This window comes from Anguilla anguilla, chromosome 17 (assembly GCF_013347855.1).
Source record: "Anguilla anguilla isolate fAngAng1 chromosome 17, fAngAng1.pri, whole genome shotgun sequence".
Taxonomy (NCBI): domain Eukaryota; kingdom Metazoa; phylum Chordata; class Actinopteri; order Anguilliformes; family Anguillidae; genus Anguilla; species Anguilla anguilla.
The window spans coordinates 25,968,619-25,994,612 of NC_049217.1; the positions used below are offsets into that span (position 1 = coordinate 25,968,619).

Sequence of the window (25,994 nt, forward strand, 5' to 3'; positions counted from 1 at the left end):
GTCAGGTTCAGCACTGCCGGAGCGAGGGAGGGAGGGAGGGAGGGAGGGACGGGGCGGGGTTACACAGAGAGAGGGAGGCAGGGAGTTGGGTTTCACAGACAGAGGGAGAGAGAGGGTAATGTTACATAGAGAGAAAAACAGAGTGAGAGAAAGGGAGAGGGAGTGGATAATGTTACAGAAAGAGAGAGAGAGACAGAACAGTGGGGGAAGAGTGTGGGTGAGAAAGAATAAGAGAGAGAGAGAGAGAGAGAGAGCGGATAATGTTACCAATGGAGGAGGAAGGAGAGCGAGGGAAGTGGGAGAGATAAAGTAATATGATACAATGAGCATGTATTTAATGAGCATGTGATCTGAAGTGTGTTAGCGTTTGGGGAGTACACTCTCAGGTTGATGGGGATGGGTGTGTGTAAGGTGTAATGTGTGTGTAGTGGGTAGTGTGTTACCATTTGGGGAGTACACTCTCAGGTTGATGGGGATGGGGGAGATGCCCTTATTGCTTCCAGTGATTCTGTCCGTCTCCGCCTCGATTTCCGCCCGCACCTCATCAAAATCCACGAACTTCCGCCCCTTACAATGCAGGAACTCAGCATATTCTATTGAGAGAAAGTGCGATAGAGAGACATAAAGAGAAACAAAACAAAACAGAGAAACAAAAGACATTTTTCAAATTAACCCAAGTAGTAAGAACAAACGCAAATGCAATTGTGTGTGTGCTGTTTTTCATTTTGTATTAATGCATGAGATGGTATGAGAGAGAGACAGAAGAAAATAGACTGTTGAAAGGGCCAGGTGATTAGAGTCACTGTGTGATTGGTTACTCAGGTGATTAGTCACTGTGTGATTGGTTACTCCAGGGGATTAGTCACTGTGATTGGTTACTCCAGGGGATTAGTCACGGTGTGATTGGTTACTCCAGGTGATAAGTCCCTGTGTGACTCCAGGTGATGAGTCACACAGGCACTTATAACCTGGAGTATCCAATCACACTCTAATGTCCCTGTGTGATTGGATACTTCAGGTGATAGGTCCCCGTGTGACTCCAGGTGATGAGTCACTGTGTAATTGGTTACTCCGGGTGATTAGTTCTCTGGTGATCACAGTTACTCCGGGTGACCGCTACCCACCTGCTTTATTGTTGACCAGCTGAAGGATGAGCGGCCTTCGTGTGACGATGCCTGACCCTCGGGGAAGGAAGTCCCTGAAAAAGAGTGAGAGTGAGAGTGACTGAGTGAAGCAGAGAACGAGAGCGGCATCCCTGTGTACACCACACAAGCTCTTCACCAGCACCGGTTCTATATTCATTCACAATTCACTGTGTATGACCAAGGAGTAACGCAGGAAGAAAACTAAACACTCAAAAATTGCTTATTCCTGTGCTATTGATTCTGTTATGCAGAGCTACTCCAAGATTTAAAAAAGAAATTAATAAGCAAAGCTAATAAACACTTTGCCTCCTGGGGGAAAAAAAAAATATTTAAAAAAAAATGGGAAACAATTACAATTATAATCATCCCCGCCAGATGAATTTCAAACTAATGCAAAACAGAGCCAGACAAATGTGCCTTTTAAGTTTTGAACAATCAAATAATAATATTCAGCGATGTTGTGTAATTAAGAGCGTGGTTTAACATTTTAATGAAATCCAGATTGAAGGCCACTCCACTCGTCAGGGAAAGACCTCGTCACTTCCTGCGCTGCTGGTAATGTGTCACACGGTCACCGGCGGCCACAGACGCAATTACTGTGACTGAAGCGTTTAGCTCCTGTACAGGACAGGGTCGCTGAGGCCTGAGGCCTGCCGGTTTTTCTTTTTTTTTTTTTTTTTTTTTTAACTGAGCATTGCCATGTTTTCTGCTGGACCTGTCAGTAATGTTATCTCTAGCAAGCCAGCTAGCTATGTTAGGTAGGTAGATGGCTGAAGTCAAGTACTCGGGTTGAGTGGGCAGGGTTGATGACGCAGGAGGAGACTTCTTTGATTGCAAGAACAGGACCACAGCAAGGCAAAAAAGAAGTCCTGCATAGTATGCCAATATGCAAATCAACACGCTTGCTAAAAAGCTTGCTAAAAGAATGTCTCAAAATAGACAAGCGTTTTCCATTAAAATTCATATTTTACTCTGGTGTTTGCGAGGCAAATTTTTACTTTAAGTTACTTTTAATAACCTGGGCGGCAAGCTTTGATATGATACGCTGAATGTGGAAAACTTTATTTGCACTTTTCAGGCCTACAGCTCGTTAAGTCCTTTGGAGATGGAATGGCTAACATCATGACTGAGAATGACTTGTAGCACCCACATGTTGTATGGATATTTGCATTCAGTGTTTAGCATGCTATGGAAACCTTTAGTGAACATGAATACATCCTACATGTGCACTAAATCACGTATGACAGACAGCCCTGGTAACATTTATTCAATGCAATGCAAATAAACATCAGCAAGTGTCTGGCTCAAAGTGTGACCTTTTCTTTCATTCCATTATGATACAAGAGATCGCTGAAACAAAACTGCAACCACATTGTCACTGCTCCTAAACTTTCCTCACATATGGACATAAATCCCCTTCCCTCCACAACAAAAAGAAATGAAAAAAGAAATTCTATGGTAACGGAATAACATTAAACAGTTTCTAAAATACATATGTGAGTGATTATAGGAATTCTGGGCCTACACTTCACAGAGAAATATGATGCTTAACCTATATATTCATCCATCATTAACTTCCTTTGCTGGAAGGTTCATCCAGGCCTACTTTCATATTTTTGGGCAAAATCCATAGGCCCGACTTCAACTTAATTTTTAAGGAATGACCGAGCTTAAAAAAACAGTAACCAAATACATATTCTGAGAGCATACACATTTACCTTCAATTTGACAGAAAATTTGATACGGCACCATGATTTTAAAATATGGGTCATCGGGACAACCTCTGCATGGAATTGTCTGACATGCTTTCTTATTAATCTGACAGATCATCACCGCAAATAACATGTCTGTGCCCCCAGGCTTTCCCATTATACGGCTGGCTAACCTGGCGCGGGGGTGCAGGCGGGCGGGCTAAAGTAGGCGGGGCTGTGGGGTCAGACCCCGCCTCTCATCGAGCAGTGGAAAGGCGGAGGGCTGCTGCGATCCAGCAGGGTGGTGTGATTGAAAGGAAAAGCGCTGGGTGTCCTGGTCATGGAATATCTTGAAAATCATCCAGTATCCTACCCCACCATTCAGCATCCAGTATCCTCCCTCTCTATTCAGCATCCAGTTCCCTATACCACTATTCAGCATCCAGTATCCTACCTCTCTATTCAGCATCCAGTATCCTACCTCTCTATTCAGCATCCAGTTCCCTATACCACTATTCAGCATCCAGTATCCTACCTCTCTATTCAGCATCCAGTTCCCTATACCACTATTCAACATCCAGTATCCTCCCTCTCTATTCAGCATCCAGTTCCCTATACCACCATTCAGCATCCAGTATCCTACCTCTCTATTCAGCATCCAGTTCCCTATACCACTATTCAGCATCCAGTATCCTCCCTCTCTATTCAGCATCCAGTTCCCTATACCACCATTCACCATCCAGTATCCTACCCCACCATACAGGTTCTATGGACAAAGGTCCAGTTACATGACTCACAACTTCTGACCCTATACATTCAATTGGACACATATGTCCTCACATACATGTGCACACACGCACGTACACACACACACACACACACATAGAAAGGACAGGATGATTCATGTTCATTATTTATGTGCTGTAAATGATTGAGGAGGTGAAAAGAATATCACTTCATTTATTAAACATTCACACTGTACCTCTCTCACTCACACACACATACACTAACACACATTGTCTCTCACTCACACAAACTCTCATACACCTTCTCATTCTCGCTTGCAAAATCACACATACACAGACACACACTCACCACACAGAAATGTTTTGCAAACAACTGCTAATCTGTAGCTTAGCTACAGCTTTGCAACTGCAATAATGATTTTTCTATAGGGTTGTTCCAACTTCTTATACGAAAAAAATGTATAAATACATTTCGCAATACATACTTGCCATCAAGAACACAAACACACGCATTCACAAGTCCACACAATGTCAAACACACACTCTCTCACTCACACGCACACACACGCACACTCTTAAGAAGCATATTCCTCTGAATGGTGAGAGCATCCCAGCATTGCCATGACACCCAGAGTTGTAAAATCCATTTCCATAACTTCATTAATGCACCACTGCTTTTTCAAACCCTACTCGCACTCTGTATTTCTACTGCGAGGCTACGTGGCGCTACATTTGTGCTGTTGTCATCCCAGCTAATTTAATTACAAAATATAATTGAGCACAAGTTAATTGCTATGGGGGAGCAGCAATTAATCATTAATCGCACTAGCACTTTAATTGGGCTGCGTTCTTCTTTGTCGGAGCTGAAGACTCTTGGGGCACATCGGGAAGGACACACAAGCACTGGCGTCTCATAAGGAATTCAACAGCTACTCACCATTAAAGCACTTACATCATCCCGTTAAATTTTCACTGTTTTTGGTGCATTTTTTTTTTTTTTTTTTTAAAGAAACCTAAGAGGCACGCCTCGCGTACGCATGCTGGACAGAGAGAGAGGGTTTTCGGAATTTACCGAGCTGTGAGCACAGCAAGCTGTGACCTGCAGTTTCAGTGTGCGCTTGGTAACCTCACAGAGCACTGTGACTGTGACCTGCAGTTTCAGTGTGCACTTGGTAACCTCACAGAGCACTGTGACTGCGACCTGCAGTTTCAGTGTGCGCTTGGGTAACCTCACAGAGCACTGTGACTGTGACCTGCAGTTTCAGTGTGCGCTTGGTAACCTCACAGAGCACTGTGACTGTGACCTGCAGTCTCAGTGTGCGCTTGGGTAACCTCACAGAGCACTGTGACTGTGACCTGCAGTTTCAGTGTGCGCTTGGTAACCTCACAGAGCACTGTGACTGTGACCTGCAGTCTCAGTGTGCGCTTGGGTAACCTCACAGAGCACTGTGACTGTGACCTGCAGTCTCAGTGTGCGCTTGGGTAACCTCACAGAGCACTGTGACCGGCAGTTTCAGTGGGCGCTTGGGTAACCCCACAGAGCACTCAGTGACTGACTGAGAGCAGTGCAGTGCTAAGACAGCCTGCAACTGTTCTGCAGTATAACGGACTTTATGTGTGTCAGGTTGACTGGCAGGGCCTTGGCCTGCAAGTGTACTAGAGGCTTGCTAGGGTGTGCGGTGAATCCAAACAGAGAACAGAGAGCAAGAGAGAGAACTACTGCCTGACCCACAGCCATCAGATTACAGACACGCCCAAACACATCTGTACTTTACGATACAAGCTCCATATCCAGCATGGCATCACCACTGGGACAGCTCTCCACGCACGTGTATACACACACACACTCTCCCTCTCTTACACACACACACACACACAGACACACGTAAACACACATACACACACAGAGACAGATACACACACACAGACACACACACAAAATACCAAACACACATATGTAATAATAATAACAGAAAGACAGGATAGTCATACACAAATACACCCACCAGTATGCTCGGTGGGTGTTGCCTGTTGAGAACACAAGCTGTAGGCTATACGGAGTCAAAGTGTGTGTCAGAGATTAGATTAGAGGCCTACAGACACTCAACACAAGGGGCTTGAACAAGAATTATATGGACAGTAGCTCCCAAGGGATAATCTATCAAACTCAGAGCAGCACAGCTATCAGAAATACAGGACAACACAATCAAACCCAGAGCAGCACTACCATCAGAAATACAGGATAACAGGATCAAAGCCAGAGCAGCACTACCATCAGAAATACAGGAAAACTCAATCAAACCCAGAGCAGCACGACCATCAGAAATACAGGATAACACAATCAAACCCAGAGCAGCACAACCATCAGAAATACAGGATAACACAATCAAACCCAGAGCAGCACAACCATCAGAAGTACAGGACAACACAATCAAACCTAGAGCAGCATGACCATCAGAAATACAGGACAACACAATCAAACCTAGAGCAGCATGACCATCAGAAATACAGGACAACACAATCAAACCCAGAGCAGCACGACCATCAGAATAATACGATAACAGGGACTTCCAGAACTGGGAGGGTTACCAACAGATCTCTCGGGAAAATCAATCAAACCCAAATTAAAATATTTTTTAAAAACAGACGACACAACATGCAAAGTCAATGGAGCCAAAAGCTGGCCGTTCTGTGCAGGCAGCTCCTCTAGTGCTGACCAGGCCTGGGCAGAGGAGGACCTGCTTTTCCTGATCTCTAATGCCCTTATCATAGGGCACCTGTGTGCTAGGGCTGCAGGCCCTCACACAATGCTCCACTATTGCTGCCTATTTTTTAGGGCTGCAGGGCACACACAGGGAAAACACCCCCCTGTAGTGCTGTGTGTATGTGTCTGTGTCTGTGTGAGTGTGTGTGTGTGTGTGTGTGTGTGTGTGTTTTGTGTATGTGTGGAACAGACAAAACCTGCAGAACGAGCTGATTTTGAGAATTTGTTTTGTCTTCGCCTGATAATCTCGCACAACCCATGTGGGCCCAGGAGTCAGCTAAAATAGGGAGCAGTCTGGGACAGGGAGGGAGGGAGGGCAATCTGGGTTAACTAACAACACGGAGCGGAAGGGACAGCCTTCCAGGGAGAAAGAGACGGAGGGAAAACAGAGAACAAGGGAATAGCATAGAAGCGACCTGGGAGAGCCTGACAGGGGAGCCCTGGAGGTAATCTCGCACGGAGGCAACGGAGCCTCTCTGCTTCTTCTGGGCGTGCACACGTGTGGCATGTACCCGAGTGATTTCACAGGGCGCTCACATGCACCAGTGGGTGTGTAAAAACCTTTAGCTGTTTGTTCAATGTTTACATTGCGCAAGACCGTTGCTGCGCACGTACATTTATTTGACTGAGCTGCTGTGTTTGTGAATGTACGCGGATGTGTTTACGGCATGTGTTCACGTGGGTCCAGTCACAGACGTAGAGCTAGATTAGCAAAGAGGTCTCTTAAAAAGAGGACAGAACCACAGCAAGCAGCCAGAGCCCACGCCACACCCCGACTCCCTCTGCTGTACAAATTCAGGACCGCAGCAACCAACCACAGCCTTCCCCCACACCGTGACTCTCTCTGATGTACAAATTCAGGATGACAGCAACCACCGACTGCCTTGATCTCCACCCCGATGTGCAAAACCCAGCAAGTATGGATTACCACGGGTATGCCGAATAGGTCAACCAGATGATCGACTTCATATTCTTTGAAGCATTGTTTTCCTATCATTGAAACAAAACGTTCTCGATTCTAGGCCCAGTCAAACTAATACAGCACTGGAAATTCTGGTTACACTGCTCTTGATAAGAACAGATGATAAGGCGGCGAGAGCTGACCGTCTCGTTTGTCTATGTTAATATCTGTGGATTTACAGTACTGCAGCCCATACAGCACCGCCAGTTGAGAAGGAACAACCTCCAAATGGGAGGGGCTCGGTTCAAAGTGGGAGCATTTATTCTAAACTCCACCCGTGCAGAATGGCGCGAGTGTAATATTAAACTTCTTGGAAAACCGAGTTGTCGTTTATGTTTCCATCTGGATATTACACGACCAGCGAGCCATTATAAATATGTTGATTTTATGTTTTAAAAATATTAATTTCAGTCTGTGAGCAAAAAAAAAATCACGGCGCGTGGGTTTTCAAATTAAACCTTATGGTCAAATACTAATTACAGGCGATCAGGCATTCAAAAGTGGAGCTGACTTTCTGAAAATCAAACGGAACCAAAGTAACCGGTAACGACTTCAAATTTTAAGTATAGTGAGCAAGCTGGTGAGAAAGCTGGCTCTCTGTTCGAGCTACAATCAGGTGACAACCCAGTTTAAACTAACGACTTTGTGTTGCCTTTCAGAAAACGTACGATAATGTTAAATCAAAAGCAGAAGATAGACGCGCAGCATAAAACCACTGAAATATTCAGCAATCTAAAGGAAATTATTGTCCGATGACTAGTCCTGGTGTGCTCTTCATTACAGGAAAATCAGCTATGAAACAGTACTAAGCACCCGTGACATCATCACCTCTCATGACACACTTACTTCCATACCACAAAAATCACAACATTTCAGTGAACGTACACAATGCCCTCATATTATGGTCGGCTCTGCAATCAAACATCTCTTGACTTCAGTATTTCAGACATTGGCTAGGTAACGATAACTTAGCTAACGTTAGACTATATCAAACTTCAAATTCTGCACTGACCCCGGCACTAGGGTAGCTAGCTATCTAACCATTTCCTATGGCTAACGCGACCTCAAACAATGACTTAGCCACGTCAAAGGACACTCCTAAGAACAAGACAGTTGTGCATTCTTTCTAATAAAGGACTGGCAGACGTGTGAGAACTGTGTAAGTTATAATGGTCCTGGCTAAACAAAACGAAAGTATTATTAAAAGTACAAATCATTGACGTTTTCCTGGTGTCGATCAACAAATGTGAAAGGATTACGTACAGGCTGGCTAACAATAACCATTAAAGTTTATTAAAAGTAACATTTGATTGTTGGCTATTTATTACCTTGACAATTAAACACAAGGTTCACCGGCAAGCTACCAAACACCAACACCCTTCACTGGAAAATTAAAAAAAGATGGAGAGAAACTAAAGAATGCAGTCAGATAACTACCAGCTACGCTAACCACACAGTTTCCGCATTTGTTCCAGACTCCACTACGCAAACAACTATTTTTTTCCCCATTTACAAAGCAGTCCTTCACATTCAGATATCTAGCTAAGTTGTAGGCTCGGTGCGCCACGCAACCGGCGGAACTTACGTTAATTCTGTTTCTTTCATGAACTACCGTCCGTGTGTTTGGTGACAATATGTGTGTAACGTGCGTAACTTGGGTTAGTTTTTGTGTATGACAACGCTTCACGGAAAACGAGTAGCTGAAAACCAGAGAAGTTCTGGGAAATTAGGGAAGAAAGTGCCATAAAACTATAAGCAATAATACAATACATTCCCATTATAACCATTTAGTTAGCTAGCCAATTACTATATAGACAGCAACCTGCTAACGTTAGCTAAATATGTGAAACAAATGCATTAGCTTGTTAACGTTAAGCTACCTGCCGACGAAATTTTCCAGAACAGAGCTTTTTCCAGCGCTTTGTCCGCCGACCACTGCAATCTGCGGCAGGTCCAAATTGCAGCTTTGTCCGATGGAGCTGAAGGCGTCCTGCAGTTTATTGACGAGGGGAATCAAATCCTCCATGCCCCGGTTCCCCATGGCTCCGCTGGGCTAGGATCGTCTTCCGACTACAAAGTAGCGAAGAGCTCGGGTTACTTTTCAATGTTGAGTTCCAGCCCTGAAACAACTTCTGACTTTTATTTATCTAAATAATTAGGACGTCAAGGAAATTGGAAATTGCGGCAGAACAAAAAACCCAGTTGCAGTGAACTCTTCGTTACTGGCAGTGTAAAAAAAATCCAGACTCAATCGAATTGAAAGGGTGAGAAAAAAACTCACTAAACAAAACTTCTACCATCCGGTGGAACAACACCCGACCTCCGCTGGAGATTGAATCTCCACCCCTTGTCAACCAAATACGTTATGTCCATTGGTCAATTTTACTGCTCATCAATGTGATATGCTTATTCATTGGTTCATAGTGTGTCATGTAGTTCAACGTCAACGAAGCCGTGCGCTTTCGTCTTTGGCAGCGGAAATCTATAAAATAACTGTCAATGGCCATTTGAATTGTCAATCATATTGCTATTTCCCCGCCCAATTATTTTTTCTCCGGGGAGTTAACACCTTTTTTTTTACAGTCTCTGGTTAACACCAATGAACTACATAAGTGGTTAACACCCAAATACCGACCCAGAATAAACTGTCCCACTGTTCCGAACCCCAACAATATATATTCTAATCTAGGATCCACACTCGGGGATATTAGGTTGTCGGCATCAAACACCAGGTAGCAATTCTTTGAAAAGTGATTTTAAAAATGTGTTCATAGAAAATACACTATGATGAATCGTCATGTTCCGAACGAATCTTTTCATATGCCGTAGTTCTGTTTAACTTGCTCTGTGAGTTAGCACCGCCCAGCATTCACTATGTAGCTATGATAGCTTCGCAACCTGTTATTTCTGAATAGCCAGTCTGCCTTGCCGAGCAACGTAGGTTCGAAATAGACCGGTCAAAATGGACGTTACAGGTATTTTATTGTTGTGACGCCAATCTATCATGTCGTGGCTTTATTTTAATAAGTTACTCATTATTCGTCTTGAACGTTAGTTAGCTCCAAGACTCACCTTGGCCTTATCAGTAGCCTGACTCCTTAGGATATCTATTTCCTTTATGCAAATTACTTTTATAATTAGGTTATCTTTATTAAGAAGAGACAACATTTACCAGAGACTGAAGCCTCTTTGGTGCACACTGAAATTAACCAGACTGGGGTACAATTTGGAACTATTTTGTACTGCACGACGTTTGTCATACTAGCAGGCTGATTTCAAAAACCCTATTCATCACTTCGTGCCAAAGCAAAAGCAATGACGTTATATTCGGGGGGTGGATACAGCACGTTACACAACGAAACCAAAAGCCTTTTTTTTTTTTTTTGCTATGTTTGTTTTGAGCAGGAGGCAACTACAATAATACTTCAAATGCTTATAAATGACGATTGCGCCTCGCTCATTTGGCGGAAAATACATGTTTTGAAATGAGCGAGATTTAAAATAAAACCTTACCAAAATGCAACTGGGTTTTCAATCCAGCAAGTCAGTGTGATATCGGCCACGATTTGCAGTTTCAGAAAACTAAAACACTGAAAGCTGAATGATCGTGTCAGTAGTCAAATCAAACAGGGTTGCCAGTGGCAGCACAGCACAGCACTTCCGCTTTCATTGAGTAATTCACGTGGTCCTGCAAGATGGCTGCCTCCACTGATAGGGCGGCTGACATGGGCGCCGTAAATGCCGGTGTGTCTGCTACGAGAGCTGTCTCCAGCGCTCCGCCGCTGGCTCTGCGCATACTGGCGGAGTGCCCCGTAAGCAAAGCCCGAGCCTGTGATCTAACGCTGCCGCACTGCACGGTCAACACTCCGGTGTTCATGCCTGTCGGGACGCAAGGAACCATGAAGGGAATCACAGCCGACCAACTAGCGGATCTCGGGTGCCAGATATGCTTGGCGAACACGTATCATCTAGGAATGAGACCGGTACATGCGCTCGTCGCTCTGGAAAATCGCATTCTCTGTACTGAGATGGGAAATGGTTGTTTCTTCGTCAATTTAATCTGTAGCAAAACACAGAGTAGTGCTTGAGGGCTGCTGACCCTGTCAAACGAACATGCTTTGAGGAAACAAAACTTTGTTGGTAGTGATCCTATATGTTTTCTGCCTGATCCCTAAAAGCGTGGTTATGTTGTGATGCATTAGCAGAATCCGCTCTTTCAAAACTACTGTAACACCAATAGTGCTGGAATGGACGCGATGACTTTCACTTGCTTTCATGAGTGACATTGGTTTACAGCTCCTAAGACTCTCCACTTCGCTATATATAGCAACCTTTTTGAATTTATATGCCTTTTACACTGGATAGATGACAAGTTTTTCTCTTTGAAATCAGCCTTTTCAATCAAAATATTAATATAACTACATGGACATGTTGGAAACGTAAATTAAATCAACAGGGTAGACCTAAAATCGTAATGCATTACAGTATATACAATGTAACTGTGTGCAATGATAACCATTTTAAAAGTGGGAGGGAGGGATGCGTAGTTGGGATAATAAAAAGAACATGGTCTAGGTTTCACGGTCAGGTTAGTCACTCGGGCAACAGTTCTGTTACCTCGCTGAGAACAAAAAGCTCTGTTGTGGAGAGTTAATGTGTGTTGATTCTGCTGTTCCCTGAAGGGTCCGGAGCTCATAGAGAAAGCCAAGGGCCTGCACAACTTCATGAACTGGAAAAACAACCTGCTGACGGTGAGTCAGTCAATCAGTCAGTTAGTGAGAGAGAGAGAGTGAGTGGATAGAGAGTGACACATATCCACCTTCCCTAGGCCTGCGGTATTTAAAGGAGCGGTGGGTGCCCTGTATGTGATGGCGATCTGCCATTGCAGCTGTGTTGAACGGCTTTATCCTGATAGTAAGATTTATGGTTATGACTTAAGATGTTAAGGTCCGATTAACATCGGATCACAAGAGCCCCAATCATTTTTTTTCTCCAAATGTGTGATGTAGCATTAGATTAGCACAGATCGTTTTGTCCCAGCTGTGTGATTCAGTGTCAGATCAGCACTGATTGCTTTGTCCATATGTGTGATTTTGTATTACATTAGCATTGATTACTTTGTCCGTATGTGTGACGTAGCATTAGATTAGCACTGATATGGGACGTCCCCATCTAGTTTCAGTTTAGTGTGTGCCACTGAAATTGTTCATCTTCAGTAGTGTGTTTCCAGATCAGAATGGAGGGGACAGTGTCTGGGGATGGAATCCTTATATTTTCTAGTTCCTCCCCCCCCCCCCTCTCCCCCCAACCCTTGCAGGACAGCGGAGGGTTTCAGATGGTTTCTCTTGTGGCACTATCAGAGGTGACAGAGGAAGGAGTCCGGTTCCGGTCACCTTATGATGGCCGGGAGATACTGCTTTCCCCTGAACAGTCTATTGCCATCCAAAACAGCCTGGGTAAGAAGAGTCAACCATATAATGAAGAGTCAGGGAAACAATGGTACAGTCCATCTGCAGACTGAAGTGGCCCGCATTAAGAATGGTACAGTCCATCTGCAGACTGAAGTGGCCCGCATTAAGAATGGTACAGTCCATCTGCAGACTGAAGTGGCCCGCATTAAGAATGGTACAGTCCATCTGCAGACTGAAGTGGCCCGCATTAAGAATGGCACAGTCCATCTGCACACTGAAGTGGCCCACATTAAAAATCAGATTCACTCATTCAGTAGGTTCTCCCATTCCCTGTGTTCATTATATCAGTCAGTCTTACCTCTCTCCATTTCTCTATCCTTGTTGATGTTTATTTGGTCATTACCTCAAAGCGTCACATGACCGGAATGTGTTTCCAGTCGTTGGTGTGGGTGTACGGGCTGGGGGTGCGCGTGCATAGTCGCTTTGTCGCGGTTACTTTGATAGAGCTCGGCTAAAAAGTCGGACGGCGGCGCGTCTTCCCTCCGTGCCCAGGCTCGGACATCATGATGCAGCTGGACGACGTGGTGAGCAGCACCATCACCGGCCCGCGCGTGGAGGAGGCCATGCGGCGCTCGATCCGCTGGCTGGACCGCTGCATCGCGGCCAACCGGAACCCCGACCGTCAGAACCTGTTCGCCATCATCCAGGGCGGGCTGAACGCAGAGCTGCGTCGGGCCTGCCTCGAGGGTAGGAGCCACGCGCTGACCGTAGCCCGAGCAGCACACACCTCCACCTCACCGCGACCGCGCCCTGACCATCGTTCCTATAGCAAGACCCTTTTAGGTCTCATCACCTTACTCAGGGGCACAGCAGTATGAACAGTAAACGTGCTGGGATAACGCATGAGCTATGCGAGACGCCTAACCCTTTAAGGTGTGAGATCACGCATGTGAACATTCTAATGCTGATGTAATCATTACTGGTAACTGATCTCACAACATTCTAATGCTGATGTAATCATTACTGGTAACTGATCTCACAACATTCTAATGCTGATGTAATCATTACTGGTAACTGACAGCAATGGAGGACACTGACGTACAATTCTGAAAAAAAACATTCCAAATACCCGCACTTCTGAGGGTAAAGGGAATGAACTAAGCAGCTACGCTTATTACATTCAAATTTGCTGTACGTTTATTTGAATGTAGGTTGTTGTTTAGACCAGTGAACTATGTGTTTCAGCCTCAACGGTAGAGGGAGAACTTTCATTGTTAAGAATGCATAGCTGACAATGTAGTCAGTCTCCAAAGCTGAGTCAGAACCTTCTAGAAAGGGGGAATAGAGAGGAACGAATGAACTGAGGAGCTGACCTTGTGGTGAGACTGCAGACGATGTGGGTCATGCCAGCGTGTCTGTCTGTCTGTCTGTCTGTCTGTCCCACGCAGAGATGACCAAGCGGGACGTTCCAGGCTTCGCCATCGGAGGGCTGAGTGGGGGGGAGGCGAAGGACGACTTCTGGAGGATGGTGACGCTCAGCACGGACTACCTACCCCGAACTAAACCCAGATACCTCATGGGCGTCGGGTACGAAGCTCTGCCGTTGGTCCAGTATTACAAGTCCTGCAGAGGCATCAATCACGAAGCAGATGAATTTGGTGGCAGGGACTGGCTGAATGCACGCCCCCCCACCCCCCCCCCCCCCCCGCGGTGCTGTGCGGAGAGGCTCTGTACAGGGTTCTAGGGTTGGGGCGGTGGCGTAGTATAATGGGTAAGAAACTGGTCTTTTAATCTGAAGGGCACAGGTTCAATTCTCGGGTCGGACACAGCCGTTGTACCCTTGAGCGAGGTGCTTAACCTGCATTGCTTCAGTACATGCCCAGCTGTATAAATGGATGCAATTTAAGTGCTATGTAAAAGGTTGCGTGAGTCGTCGCTCTGGATAAGAGCGTCTGCTAAACGCCTGTGATGTGATGTAATGTTCTAGCTGCGTCTCAAGTGCCCACAGCCAGTTTGCTCGACAGCAGGTTGGCATATGCCATGAAAGCGGGGCCTTGAACCGACGCCACACGACAGGTGTTCTGGCCACCCTCACATCTGGGTGTGTGAGTGTGTCTCGCGGGGTTAGCGCAGTGGAATTAGCGAAACACAAAAAAAGATTTTTATTTTTTGCACATTACCTGCTGTCTTTTTGGCATTTAGCATGTTTGTTTGTTTTTTTAAATGCGTTTATATAGCAGGATATTTTTACTGAAGCTACTCGGGTCAAGTGCCTGGCTCAAGGGTACAACTGCAACTTGAGTTACACGCCCCGGTTCCCTAACCATTATACTACACTGTCATCCCATTATACCTTCCTGGTGGAGTTATTCAGCAAGCACACACCTGTCCAGGGTCACAGCCCTTACCTTTCCTTTTTAGATCGAGTCAGTAACTGCACATTCTACATGGCTGTGGGCATCCACAGCCAGAGGTGCTACCAATGCCTACATCGCAGACGTTCTTTTTTCATGTTTGAGCTATTAATATTTAGAGAAATAAGAATAAAAATCGTATTACTATTTCTTTGTGAGTATATGCTCCCCGGGAATACAGAAGTAATTAATTTGCTGTATAATTAATGCCTCTAACCAGATTATTTCTACTGAAAATAATAATTCAGATTTTCTTTTTTTTTTTTAAACATGGTTTAACAAACCTCATGATTGGCTGGCATTACAGCTTTTTTGGTGGTGTTTTATTTGTGTGTGTGCGTGTTCGTGTGTGTGTGTGTGTGTGTGTGCGTGCCCGTGTGTGTGTGTGTGTGTGCGCGCGTGTGTGCACGCATTTGTGTGTGTGTGTGTGCGTGCCCGTGTGTGTGTGTGCGCATGCGTGTGTGTGTGTATGTACTCACTGCCCATGTTGTGTGGTGTGTTTTGCAGTTATGCAGTGGAACTGGAGGTGTGTGTGTGCATGTGTGTGTATGCGTGTGTGTATGTACTCACTGCCCATGTTGTGCGGTGTGTTTTGCAGTTACGCTGTGGAACTGGAGGTGTGTGTGTGCATGTGTGTGTATGCGTGTGTGTATGTACTCACTGCCCATGTTGTGTGGTGTGTTTTGCAGTTACGCAGTGGAACTGGTGGTGTGTGTCGCTCTGGGGTGCGACATGTTCGACTGCGTTTTCCCAACTCGCACTGCAGTGAGTATTCGCCCTCTTAAATCCTCTGTCCCTATCGCTCTCTCCATCCCCTCCCTCCCTCCCTTCCTTCTCTCCCTCCCTCCCTCTCCCTCTCTTTTATCCTCGCAGCATGGGGGGGTATCCTAGGGTGAAGGCAATATTGAGGATTTTGTGCAATCTGTGTAACAGGCTCAGAGTGACTTTCCGAAACTGATTGAATACCCCGGGGCCCTGTTGCTCAAATCACGGCCCTCGAGGTCCGCGAACCGCTGGTTTCCTCCTCTCCCTTTACCTGGCAGGTAAATGCCGAGAGGCTAGCGACTTTGGAAAACCGCTAGCCACAGTGGCTGGTGAGCCAAAAAAGTTCACGTCAGGTCCCCGGTGATTCATTTTTGTTTCAGCGGTTCGGAACGGCGCTGGTTCCCTGGGGATCCTTGCAGCTGAAAAAGAAGCAATTTGCCCTGGACTTCCAGCCCATAGACGCAGACTGCGGCTGCCCCACCTGCAAAAGGTCAGTGGGACTGCAGTCCTTCTTTACAACAAACGTTTGAAAAGAACATTGTACTTTAAATGTGAATGGCTCTCGTCGTGATTTACCGTCTTTACAACATCAGTTACTTTTTTAGCAGTCTTTCCCCCCCCCCCCAACAAAGTAGGGAGGGGGCTGCCTTGTGCTCATCATCATAGCCGTTACGCAGTATGTTACATGTTGCGTAATGTGTGCAAACGCTTTCTTGATTATTGAGAGTGATACTTCTGAAACTAAACTTCCCCCTAAGAGAAGTACCGTTATTCTGTTGTATTCTATTCTCTTCCAAAGCACAGTTAACCCCTTTTTTGTCTGCTGGTGAGGTAGCCGCTGCCTAGCAGCAGTAAGCAGTCCTGATGCAGCTTTTATGTTTCGCTGTGTTTTTTTTCCCCTCGTACGTGTTATCCACGCGTGATGGCGTGCCGCGCGTCTTCCAGGCACACTCGGGCCTACATACACGCCCTCTTCAAGTGCGACACTGCGGCCATGCACCATCTCACTATCCACAACATCGCCTACCAGGTGCGTTGGACCGTCCGTGCGTGCCTGCGTGTTCACGTACAGGTGTGCGCGTGGGTGCAAGTGTGTTTGAGAGCGTATATGCATGAGAATCTGCATGTTGTGTGTGTGTGTGCGAATGCGTGTATAGGTGCCCTTGGATGCAAGGGTGTTGGAGAGCGTATATGCATGAGAATCTGCATGTTGTGTGTGTGTGTGTGTGTGCGCGCTAGGGCGTGTACAGGTGTGCACGTGGGTGCATGTGCGTTCTTATATGCATGAACTTGTATGCATGCGGAGTGTGTGTGTGTGTGTGTGCGTGCGTGCGTGCGTGCGTGCGTGCGTGCGTGCGTGCGTGCGAGCGAGCACGTGCTAACCTCTGTCCTCTTGTTCCAGCTGTCACTGATGCGGTCCGTGCGGGCGAGTATCTTGGACGGGCGGTTCCCCGAGTTCGTGCGAGCGTTCATGCGGCGCATGTACCCCTCGCCAGAGACGTACCCCAGCTGGGCAGTGGAGGCGCTGGCCTCTGTCAGCATCACTCTGGATTGAGTCTGGGGTGGGAGGGGCTGGGGGGTGTTTTTAAACTGGATTTTTCCTGTAGTTTGAAAGGGATAGGTTTTTTTTTATTGTGATTTTGATTCGATCAGACAGTTTTTGTGTGCGATGAAGGATGTTTTAAATGTTTCCAGAGGTTTCTGACGACCGGATTTACAGTGGCTAGTATTCACCTTTTATGGGTTTGTGGTCTAAAGCAAGAAAATATGCTTCAAGCAGCTCCTAAACATTATGCCTCCAGTGACTGTACATATTACTCAATTAAGTTTTATTTTCAGTTGAAAATATTACCTATGGCACATTGAACCTGAGACCGCTGTGCTCAAGGAGTACCGACACGATATAAAAATGGATATTTATCTTTAGAATTGTGAATAAACGCTATAAAGATAATCTGCTTATATGTAGTCTCTGGAAACGTACAATTTCTATACAAGCCGTTTTTCAATTGCATGAATTGTACTTTCTTACATTAGACCAAGAACTCTCGAGTACCTGTCTCTACACAAGCCACTGTAAATTCTGTTTCTATAAGTAATTTAAATATCCTTCATTGCACATTATAAACTCTGGGCCAAATGAAAACAAAGTAAAACTGAGGTAATTATAAAATAACCCTCAGAAAGTGAACGGTCCCTTTAAGCAGTCTGCCTGTACTGCTGGGACAGGCCTTGATGGAGTCCGACAGCCAGGCAGCTGAGAGTCTGTGTCGTCAAAAACACTCAATCACAGGCATGCACGCGCATACACACACACTCTCACTCACACACGGGCAAGCTGTCTTGTACAATGAGGATATAACTTCGATTTTCCCTCTGTATGTTACCTCTGTATGTTATCTGCACATTTGTATGAATTTTCTATTTTTTTCCACCATTAAATAACAGACTGACTCTTTTTAGCGTTTTGTTTATTTAATCGCATATTCTTGAAATGTTTTTTTCTGCCATATTTTCCCCTGGTTTAAATTATCTGAAAATACTTGCGGATATTTATGACATGCTGCAGAGTTTGACAGCGGATCCATTTTATTTTCCGATAATCCCGGTACTTTGCGTTGTTACCATGGCGACTGAGCAGCCTACTCATTTTAAAACGTCCGTTTGTTAAGGCCTATGTCAGCTTTCCGGCTTCAAGAAGATGGCGTTTCTCTGTCTCTTTCTTGTTGAGCACGCACAGGTTTAATAAATTAAGTTGCCCACGCGGATGAAAAGGAGAATTGTCGAAGGCCTAATATATCTAGCTACTCTTCATAAAATCCCCAGGCTCGTAATAACAACAGGTGGGAGGTTCCACAAGGTTCATGTTGATAAATGAATCCAGCGCGTTGTTCTTGTAGTTTTCATAACGCGCCACTAGGGGGCAGAAATACACTGTCTGACAGGGAAAATTAAAAGAATAATAATACATGCTCGTCTTAGCTTTTTAGATTTGGGAGAGTGTCAGAACACATGATTTGCATCAAGAGAGGAAAAATGCAAGAGGCATTAACCATGCATGGCAAAAATGAGAAAATGACAACGAATGCCTCTTTTGTGTGTGCTGTTATCCATTGAAGCACACCCACTATCAATCAGTACTCAAAACAGTAATCCCACTGTGGTTTAATTAGACACATGTACTGCTGCAATGGCTGACAGCTGCACCCCAGAGGCGCAGATAGATCAGCCCCGACTCTGGGTCAGACCCTCCCATTGTTATCTGAACTGATGCTTAAATCAGCGGGCTTCAGCACAGCTGATCTTGGATCAATTTTAAAGGCCACAAAGTACCTGAAGCTACTCAATCTCACACGTGCACACACATACATACATACGTACATACACCCACTCTCCTGTTTAAACACAGACACACACATACACACACACATACATACACGCACTCTCCTGTTTACACACACACACACATATACACTCACTCACTCTCCTGTTTAAACACAGACACACACATACACGCATTCTCCTGTTTACACACACACACATACTCACTTAAAAGTGAGCACACACTGGCCCTTTAATTTTAACTCCCTTTTTTTGTTAAAATATGCAGCGTACAATGAAAGTGAAGCACTTCCCTCTGACCAGTTCACATTATTATAAGAATTAATAAGTGTCTTGCACGATAGAGGCCGTTTTATCGCAGTGAGGTGGACAACCTTGCTATGCAGATTAAGGTTATTCACGGACAGGGCTGATGAAGTAGAGTCTCCACATTTATGCATTTAACAGAAGCTTTTATCCAGAGTGACCTACATAAGTGCATACAAACGGTTTAGGCGACAAAGAGCTGGTGCCAAGCCGTTGGGGTCGCAGGACGTGATGATGGGGTCTATAGTCACCAACGACACAAGCCATGGCCACGGGAGGCAAGCAATGCACCGGGCTGTCCATCACGATCTCCATGCGGAGCTGACGTGAGCCTGTGTCCGCTTCTTGTTCAGTGAACCCCGGGTGTCACACGCGATCCAAGCCCACGCCACTCATTTAAATGGGTTTGAAGTCCATAAAACAGCGCATCCAGCGCATCCAGCGCATCCAGCGCAACAGCTATAACCCCCCCCCCCCCCCCCCCGTCCCCCCCCCCCACCTCCCAGAACAGCTGCATTGTTACACGAGCAGCATGAGGACGTGTTTCACCTCTGGAAATTCCCTGGTGTCAGTTTGGACATCATCCCAATAGGGCTTAGCAATCCATGGGCAGTCAGTCATTACAAACCAGTTTTTTTTTTGTTTTTAAAGAGAGTAGATAAGTCTGTCCTCCTTTGTCCTTTTTTGTTTTGCTTTGCTTTTTTTTTGCTTAGGCAGATAGAAAGCAGAGGGAGAGAGACAGGGAAATGATCACAGCTCAAAAGGCACTGCCATGGCAGGGGATTGAAGAGGCCCAATCCACAAGAAGGGGGGGGGGGGGGGGGGTAGTTTGGGGGAAAGCTCACATATGGCTTCTTGGGTGGAGATTCCAGCTATGGAATCTTTGGCTGGTAGCTCCTGCTCTAGCTGGATATCATCCATCTGAAATTTGGTGAGGGTCTGTTGCCTGTACCGAGCTGGCCCACCAGCTGGACATGGTCTTGCCAGCATCTTTGCTTTCTCAACCATCTTGTGGCCAACTTGTCCATCTCCAAACCAGCTTCAAAGCAGCCGGACCAGCTTACGTAAAACCCAGACTGAAACCCTGCTGAAATTTCCATTAGGGTTGATAGTCAAACACCCTACAGACCGTGCCACACATCTCACTGTACATATAGAGTTCTGCAGTAACTACCTTCTCCCACCCAAGTAGTTATACTGGCTGTATATTGCTGTGATGACCTGCCAGGTTAGCGGTCACTGTCAGTTATATGTCTCTGGACATTTAACCAGCGGTTAGTTATATGTCTCTGTGCATACTATGACAGCACCAGTTACACCACACAAGATGGCAGATAGCGAGAGGTAAATGGTACACATTTGTCACTTTCTGTGCGTGTCTCTTGACTTTAGCCAAACCCAATATTCGGCAGGTTAAATTTCCGATGTGACTGTGCCCAACCATTTTCCAACTAAAAGGATTAAAGAGTGATTATGAAAGGTCATTCCCAGCCAGGAAAAAAATCAATAAATCAATGCATCGGACGACGCCAGAAAGCTTTCGCGTGGTTCTTCTTGAGGCACACATGGAAATAAATAGGGATTTGTGTTTATGTCCCACGTATTTGTAACAGGACACGTTGAGAACAATGGGACTCGATGTTGTTAGCCTGTTGAATGCCGTCAAAAGTGTTGGCGCGCAAGGGCCGAAACACTCAGGTGTTCCCACAAACGCGAACGTGATTCCCCGCTTGAGGAATCCGGAGTAAACTGGGTTGAAGTGACAGCACCCGCCAGATAACTGGACGGCCGGCCACTTTCTGTATTAATGTGTGTGGCTGTCTGTGGTCTCTTTAATTTCTTGGAAACACATGGTTTTGTCTTGCCAACAAAGCAGGCATTGAATGAAGGGGAATTTCAATTACATTTAACAGTGCGTGGTGGCTTGTGGGGGGGGTGGGGGGGGGGGGGGCCAGGGGGCTGGGAGAGGGAGACGCTAAGAAAATGTACGGAGGAGTCGAGAGAGAGAGGGAAGAGGGAAGGTGAGAACAGTTTGTGTTGTATAATCATCTGTTCCTCTGTTCTGTCTGATTTTCTAGAAGAGTGGCATCCTGTACGAGTTTCTGTCGTCTGGCATTAGGTAGAGCATTTGAATTTCTTTAAAAAAAAATCGTGAAATAATCCGCACATCGTGAAACCTGCCCGGGCTCGTGCACCTCCGTTGAGGCCGGAGGTCAGCTACGGGTTGCTCAATTACGCGTCTGAAACTAAGCCAAGTGCCAGAAAATCGAGGGATGGATTCAGCCCCTTCCCAAAGGAGCCCCCGTCCACGATGCATCCCTCCGACGACAAACGTTCAACAAGAGACATTAGACATTACATGTCTAAATTATGCATAATTTCCTGGCAAAGGCAAAATACATACAAAAGCTCAATGCCATTAAATACAACGAAAGAGAAGTATTAAAAAAAAAAAAACAATTTCACGGTGGTGGGAATCGTTGTTTATTATCATTTTGATAAAAATAAATGTCATGTTCATATGTCATGTCGCGTGTTGGACATGATCTATGGGGATTTGCTGTGCAAAGCATCCTAACTGCAGCGGGTAAGGAAGGAGTCGTGGTGATTGTAGGGCTACAGGCAAATCACTCTGCGGTCACCGACGCGCGCGGACCTGTGAGCTCGAGGCGCCACTTCGCACTTGGAGAAGCAACCAGTTGCACGTTTGTCACACCAAAACATTTCTGGGCGAATCGAAAGACGATCAGAGCAGAACACATGTGTGGCATAAATTTACACCCACAGCAAGCGCTACGCGTCGGCTTCTCACAATAATACAATGTTTTTCTGAAACAAAACAGTACCAGAAAAGAAAACACGGAGCGAGTACGCTGGAGGGAAAAAAATACATTTGCTTCATACATCCTTTTTTTAAACCCTCACCGGAAAATCTTTCTTCGGTTTGTTCAGAGGACGCGGTCATGGTGGAGCTGGAGAAGGATGTTCTGCCACTACCGCCGCGGTACCGGTTCCGAGACTTGTTGCTTGGAGACTGGCAATCAGATGACAGGTAGGAAACGGCGAAAACTTGAGCGGTCGGGGGAATAAGCTTTGCGTATGTACTCGCATGTACTGCATCACATATCCTAATAACGGTTTGAACGTTCTGCAGTCCTCCGTCGCGAACTGATATATTTGCCCAATGTTATGCACATGCAAATTAAATGTGTGTATTGTGTCATCGCACAATTAAAGAGTGGCAACCTTTATAAATGTATGTTAATTTCTTGGACATAAACGTTTTGTATGCGTGGACGGCGCACTCGTTTCGTGAGCGGCTGTAACAAGCGGTAGGCTGCTCCAGTAGTTTCTTCAACAGGTTGAAGACGAGAGAGAGTAACATAATGAGAGGTCTTGTTATTGTGTGTGTGTGTGTGTGTTTACAGGTACTATACATTTAGTGAGCAACTGAAGGATCGTTTTATTTGACAAAAGGCAGGAGATTCAAAATCATCATACCCAAAGCCTAATTTAGTTATATGTCTCTGTGATTGCATGACAGAAAGCCACAAACTGAAACTTTCCAGTGCTGTTAGTCATAACCTTGATCAGTCAAGACTTAAATTGTAGACTAATGCCTTTTCATAAATTGCATCATCTGTCATTAAGCTGAGCAAGGTTAATGTTGAACTACAGTTGGCAAACAGAATGACAGTAAACCAAATTGTATTTCTATTGATATTATTGTTTTTTTTTTAAATTTATTTTTTGTTTGTTTTGTTTATGTTGAATTTTCTTTTTTTTTGGGGGGGGGGGGGGTAGAGGGAAATGTGCTAAGCACAGGATGGAGAAATCATGTTAATTTAAATGCAAATGTAACAAATCTTGGTTTGAAGTCTGCATAACAGATGCAGCCAAATAGATGCAAAGCCAGGAGAGCTCTCAAAACAGCTTTACCAATTACTTAAGTCTCATCAGTTGTACCATTGCTGTATCTTATACCCTCCTGGGCACTGCTGTAGCCTATACCCTGCTGGGCACTGCTGTAGCCTATACCCTGCTGGGCCCTGCTGTATCTTATACCCTGCTGGGCACTGCCGTCGCCTATACCCTGCTGGGCACTGCCGTACCTTATACCCTGCTGGGCACTGCTGTAGCCTATACCCTGCTGGGCACTGCCATATCTTATACCCTGCTGGGCACTGCTGTAGCTTATACCCTGCTGGGCACTGCCGTACCTTATACCCTGCTGGGCACCGCCATAGCCTATACCCTGCTGGGCACCGCCGTAGCCTATACCCTGCTGGGCACTGCTGTAGCCTATACCCTGCTGGGCACAGCTATACCTTATACCCTGCTGGGCACTGCTGTATCTTATACCCTGCTGGGCACAGCTGTAGCCTATACCCTGCTGGGCACTGCTGTATCTTATACCCTGCTGGGCACAGCTATACCTTATACCCTGCTGGGCACTGCTGTATCTTATACCCTGCTGGGCACAGCTATACCTTATACCCTGCTGGGCACTGCTGTATCCTATACCCTGCTGGGCACTGCTGTAGCCTATACCCTGCTGGGCACTGCTGTAGTTTATACCCTACTGGGCACTGCTGTAGCCTATACCCTGCTGGGCACTGCCGTATCTTATACCCTGCTGGGCACTGCTGTAGCTTATACCCTGCTGGGCACTGCCATAGCCTATACCCTGCTGGGCACAGCTGTAGCCTATACCCTGCTGGGCACTGCTGTACCTTATACCCTGCTGGGCACTGCTGTAGCCTATACCCTGCTGGGCACTGCTGTAGCCTATACCCTGCTGGGCACTGCCGTGGCCTATACCCTGCTGGGCACTGCTGTAGCCTATACCCTGCTGGGCACTGCTGTAGCCTATACCCTGCTGGGCACTGCTGTAGCCTATACCCTGCTGGGCACTGCTGTAGCCTATACCCTGCTGGGCACTGCTGTAGCCTATACCCTGCTGGGCACTGCAGCGTAGGTTAGACTCTGTTGCTCCGCTGTACGCTGCAACTTCATTCTCTTCCTCCCTGTAAGCACGGAAGCCTCTTTGCCACCTCGGCACGCTAGATTACTGTGATTCTTATAAAGAAACCGTACACACGAGAGAACAAAAGGTGGGAAGAGGGGGTAGAGAAAGGTAGAGTGAGAGAGTAGAGAAAGATGTTAGGAGGGTAGAGAGAGAGAGGGCAGAGAGAGAGAGAGAGAGAGGGAGAGGGGATGAGAGAGAGAGAGGAAGAGAGGGGGAGAGGGAGATGTTAATGGAAAATGGAACACCTCATTTCACGCTTGTTTGGCAGGACGAGCGCGCCGTGTACAGCCGCGCAGCGTTGCCAGGCGAGAGCCAATCCGCCCAGCGCGGTGCCATTACCACCGAACCCCGTCTCCTGACTTACCTGGGCTGGCGACTTAAACCAGAGCACGGGGTAAAAAGAGGGATAAACGAGCGGACGGGGGTGTGTGGGGGGGGGGAGGGGGGGCGGTCTGAGGCGGGGGAGGGGTCACAGTCCTCAGCTTCTCTCCCACACTGCAGGCATACCACAGGCCAGTTAAGTTACGAGCAAAATACTGCAAGAGTTCATTGACAGATTGATTACAGCTCTGTGTTTAAAAAAACGTCCCCTATCTCTCTCAGCTGATTTCCTCCCGTTCTCGTTATCTCCGCGCCCAACGCAGCATTTTATTTGGCGGAGAATCAATGAAAGAAATCCAAAAAACACAGCTGGAGAAACGATTCATTGAGCTAGACACTACCAAATACCTATCCACAGAGTGCAAGCTTAATAGAGATGCCAGTTCCCCCAAAATGACTCTCCATGAGTCCTGTCAAGGTGTGCTTAATGCCATCCATTTTCCACTCAAGTTGAGTAAGGTCAAAATCACCCTTATCGACTGATTGGTGATGCTCCTCCCTCTAGTGGCAAAACATTGCTCCTGCAACTACTGCGGTGGGGAGCTCAGTTGGTGTGGAGGGGGGTGTCATTCCTTAGTATGATCTTATTTCCCCAATATGTTTGCATTGGAAATATGCAGCTGATATTCCTCTGCGAATATGTTCCATTTGGGAGTCATTCCAATTAAGATGAACTTTAATTTATTTGGATGGATTGCGATGGAGGCACTGTAGTGCGTCACACGATGGCTGTGGGATTATGACTGGGGATGTGGGAACGAAGGGGGGGGGGGGGGGGGGGACAGAGCAGATGTTTAAAACGTGCCGTGAGGCTGGCGTTGGTCGCGCTGGCTACCGGGCTTAAGCCCCGGATGCCCACGGAGAGCCGGGGGGGGGGGGGGGGGGGGGGGGGGGGGGGGAGGCGGAGCCTCTTCTGGACCGATCTGCGTGGGCCAGAACGCTGGAGGGTTTGGGAGAAGCTTTGAGGTTTAGCGGCCCACGATTAGCGACGGCTCAGCGAACATCGTTAAGGGCCGACGCTACAGCGCAGCACACACAC

General features: G+C 46.3%; 3 protein-coding genes and 1 long non-coding RNA gene across 15 annotated transcripts in view; 2 read left to right on the forward strand and 2 right to left on the reverse strand.

Moving 5' to 3' along the window:
- Window positions 1-9,582, reverse strand: part of dnm2a (dynamin 2a) — a 30,793-nt gene extending 21,211 nt beyond the window's left edge. For all 6 annotated transcript variants that reach the window (XM_035398831.1, XM_035398829.1, XM_035398828.1 and 3 more), the window contains exons 1-4: window positions 9,188-9,582; window positions 1,125-1,198; window positions 444-593; window positions 1-13 (exon numbers count right to left, since the gene is read on the reverse strand). The exon at window positions 1-13 is cut by the window's left edge and continues 191 nt beyond it. In XM_035398831.1, the coding sequence (XP_035254722.1) occupies window positions 1-13; window positions 444-593; window positions 1,125-1,198; window positions 9,188-9,348 (398 nt within the window). In that variant the 5' untranslated portion in view covers window positions 9,349-9,582. The remainder of the gene's footprint in view (window positions 14-443; window positions 594-1,124; window positions 1,199-9,187) is intronic.
- On the reverse strand, window positions 4,569-5,430 carry LOC118217057. Its single transcript, XR_004763129.1, has 2 exons — window positions 4,784-5,430; window positions 4,569-4,681 (listed from the first exon to the last, which is right to left on the reverse strand). It is a non-coding gene; the product is annotated as an uncharacterized LOC118217057 (long non-coding RNA).
- Window positions 9,583-10,976: 1,394 nt separating the features above from the next.
- qtrt1 (queuine tRNA-ribosyltransferase 1) lies at window positions 10,977-18,356 on the forward strand. 3 transcript variants are annotated; one of them, XR_004763128.1, is made up of 9 exons: window positions 10,977-11,290; window positions 11,990-12,058; window positions 12,625-12,763; window positions 13,271-13,465; window positions 14,167-14,305; window positions 15,822-15,897; window positions 16,066-16,175; window positions 16,278-16,387; window positions 16,843-16,927. XR_004763128.1 is itself a non-coding variant. In XM_035398833.1 (9 exons), exons 1-9 carry the CDS (start codon window positions 11,003-11,005, stop codon window positions 17,450-17,452), a joined length of 1,254 nt encoding a protein of 417 aa, XP_035254724.1. In that variant the 5' UTR covers window positions 10,977-11,002; the 3' UTR covers window positions 17,453-18,356. The 3 variants fall into 3 exon arrangements, 2 of the variants coding, with proteins under 2 accessions (XP_035254724.1, XP_035254725.1); XM_035398833.1 differs by lacking the exon at window positions 16,066-16,175 and adding an exon at window positions 17,300-18,356; XM_035398834.1 differs by lacking the exon at window positions 16,066-16,175 and adding an exon at window positions 17,300-18,356 and having other exon boundaries at window positions 10,990-11,119.
- Window positions 18,357-21,606: 3,250 nt separating this feature from the next.
- The window catches only part of LOC118216014 (potassium channel subfamily T member 2), a 54,609-nt gene continuing 50,221 nt past the window's right edge, over window positions 21,607-25,994 (forward strand). The window contains exons 1-2 of one of the 5 annotated variants that reach the window (XM_035397014.1): window positions 21,607-21,664; window positions 22,498-22,597. In XM_035397014.1, the coding sequence (XP_035252905.1) occupies window positions 22,509-22,597 (89 nt within the window). In that variant the 5' untranslated portion in view covers window positions 21,607-21,664; window positions 22,498-22,508. The other 4 variants (XR_004762951.1, XM_035397011.1, XM_035397012.1 and 1 more) reach the window with 4 other exon arrangements.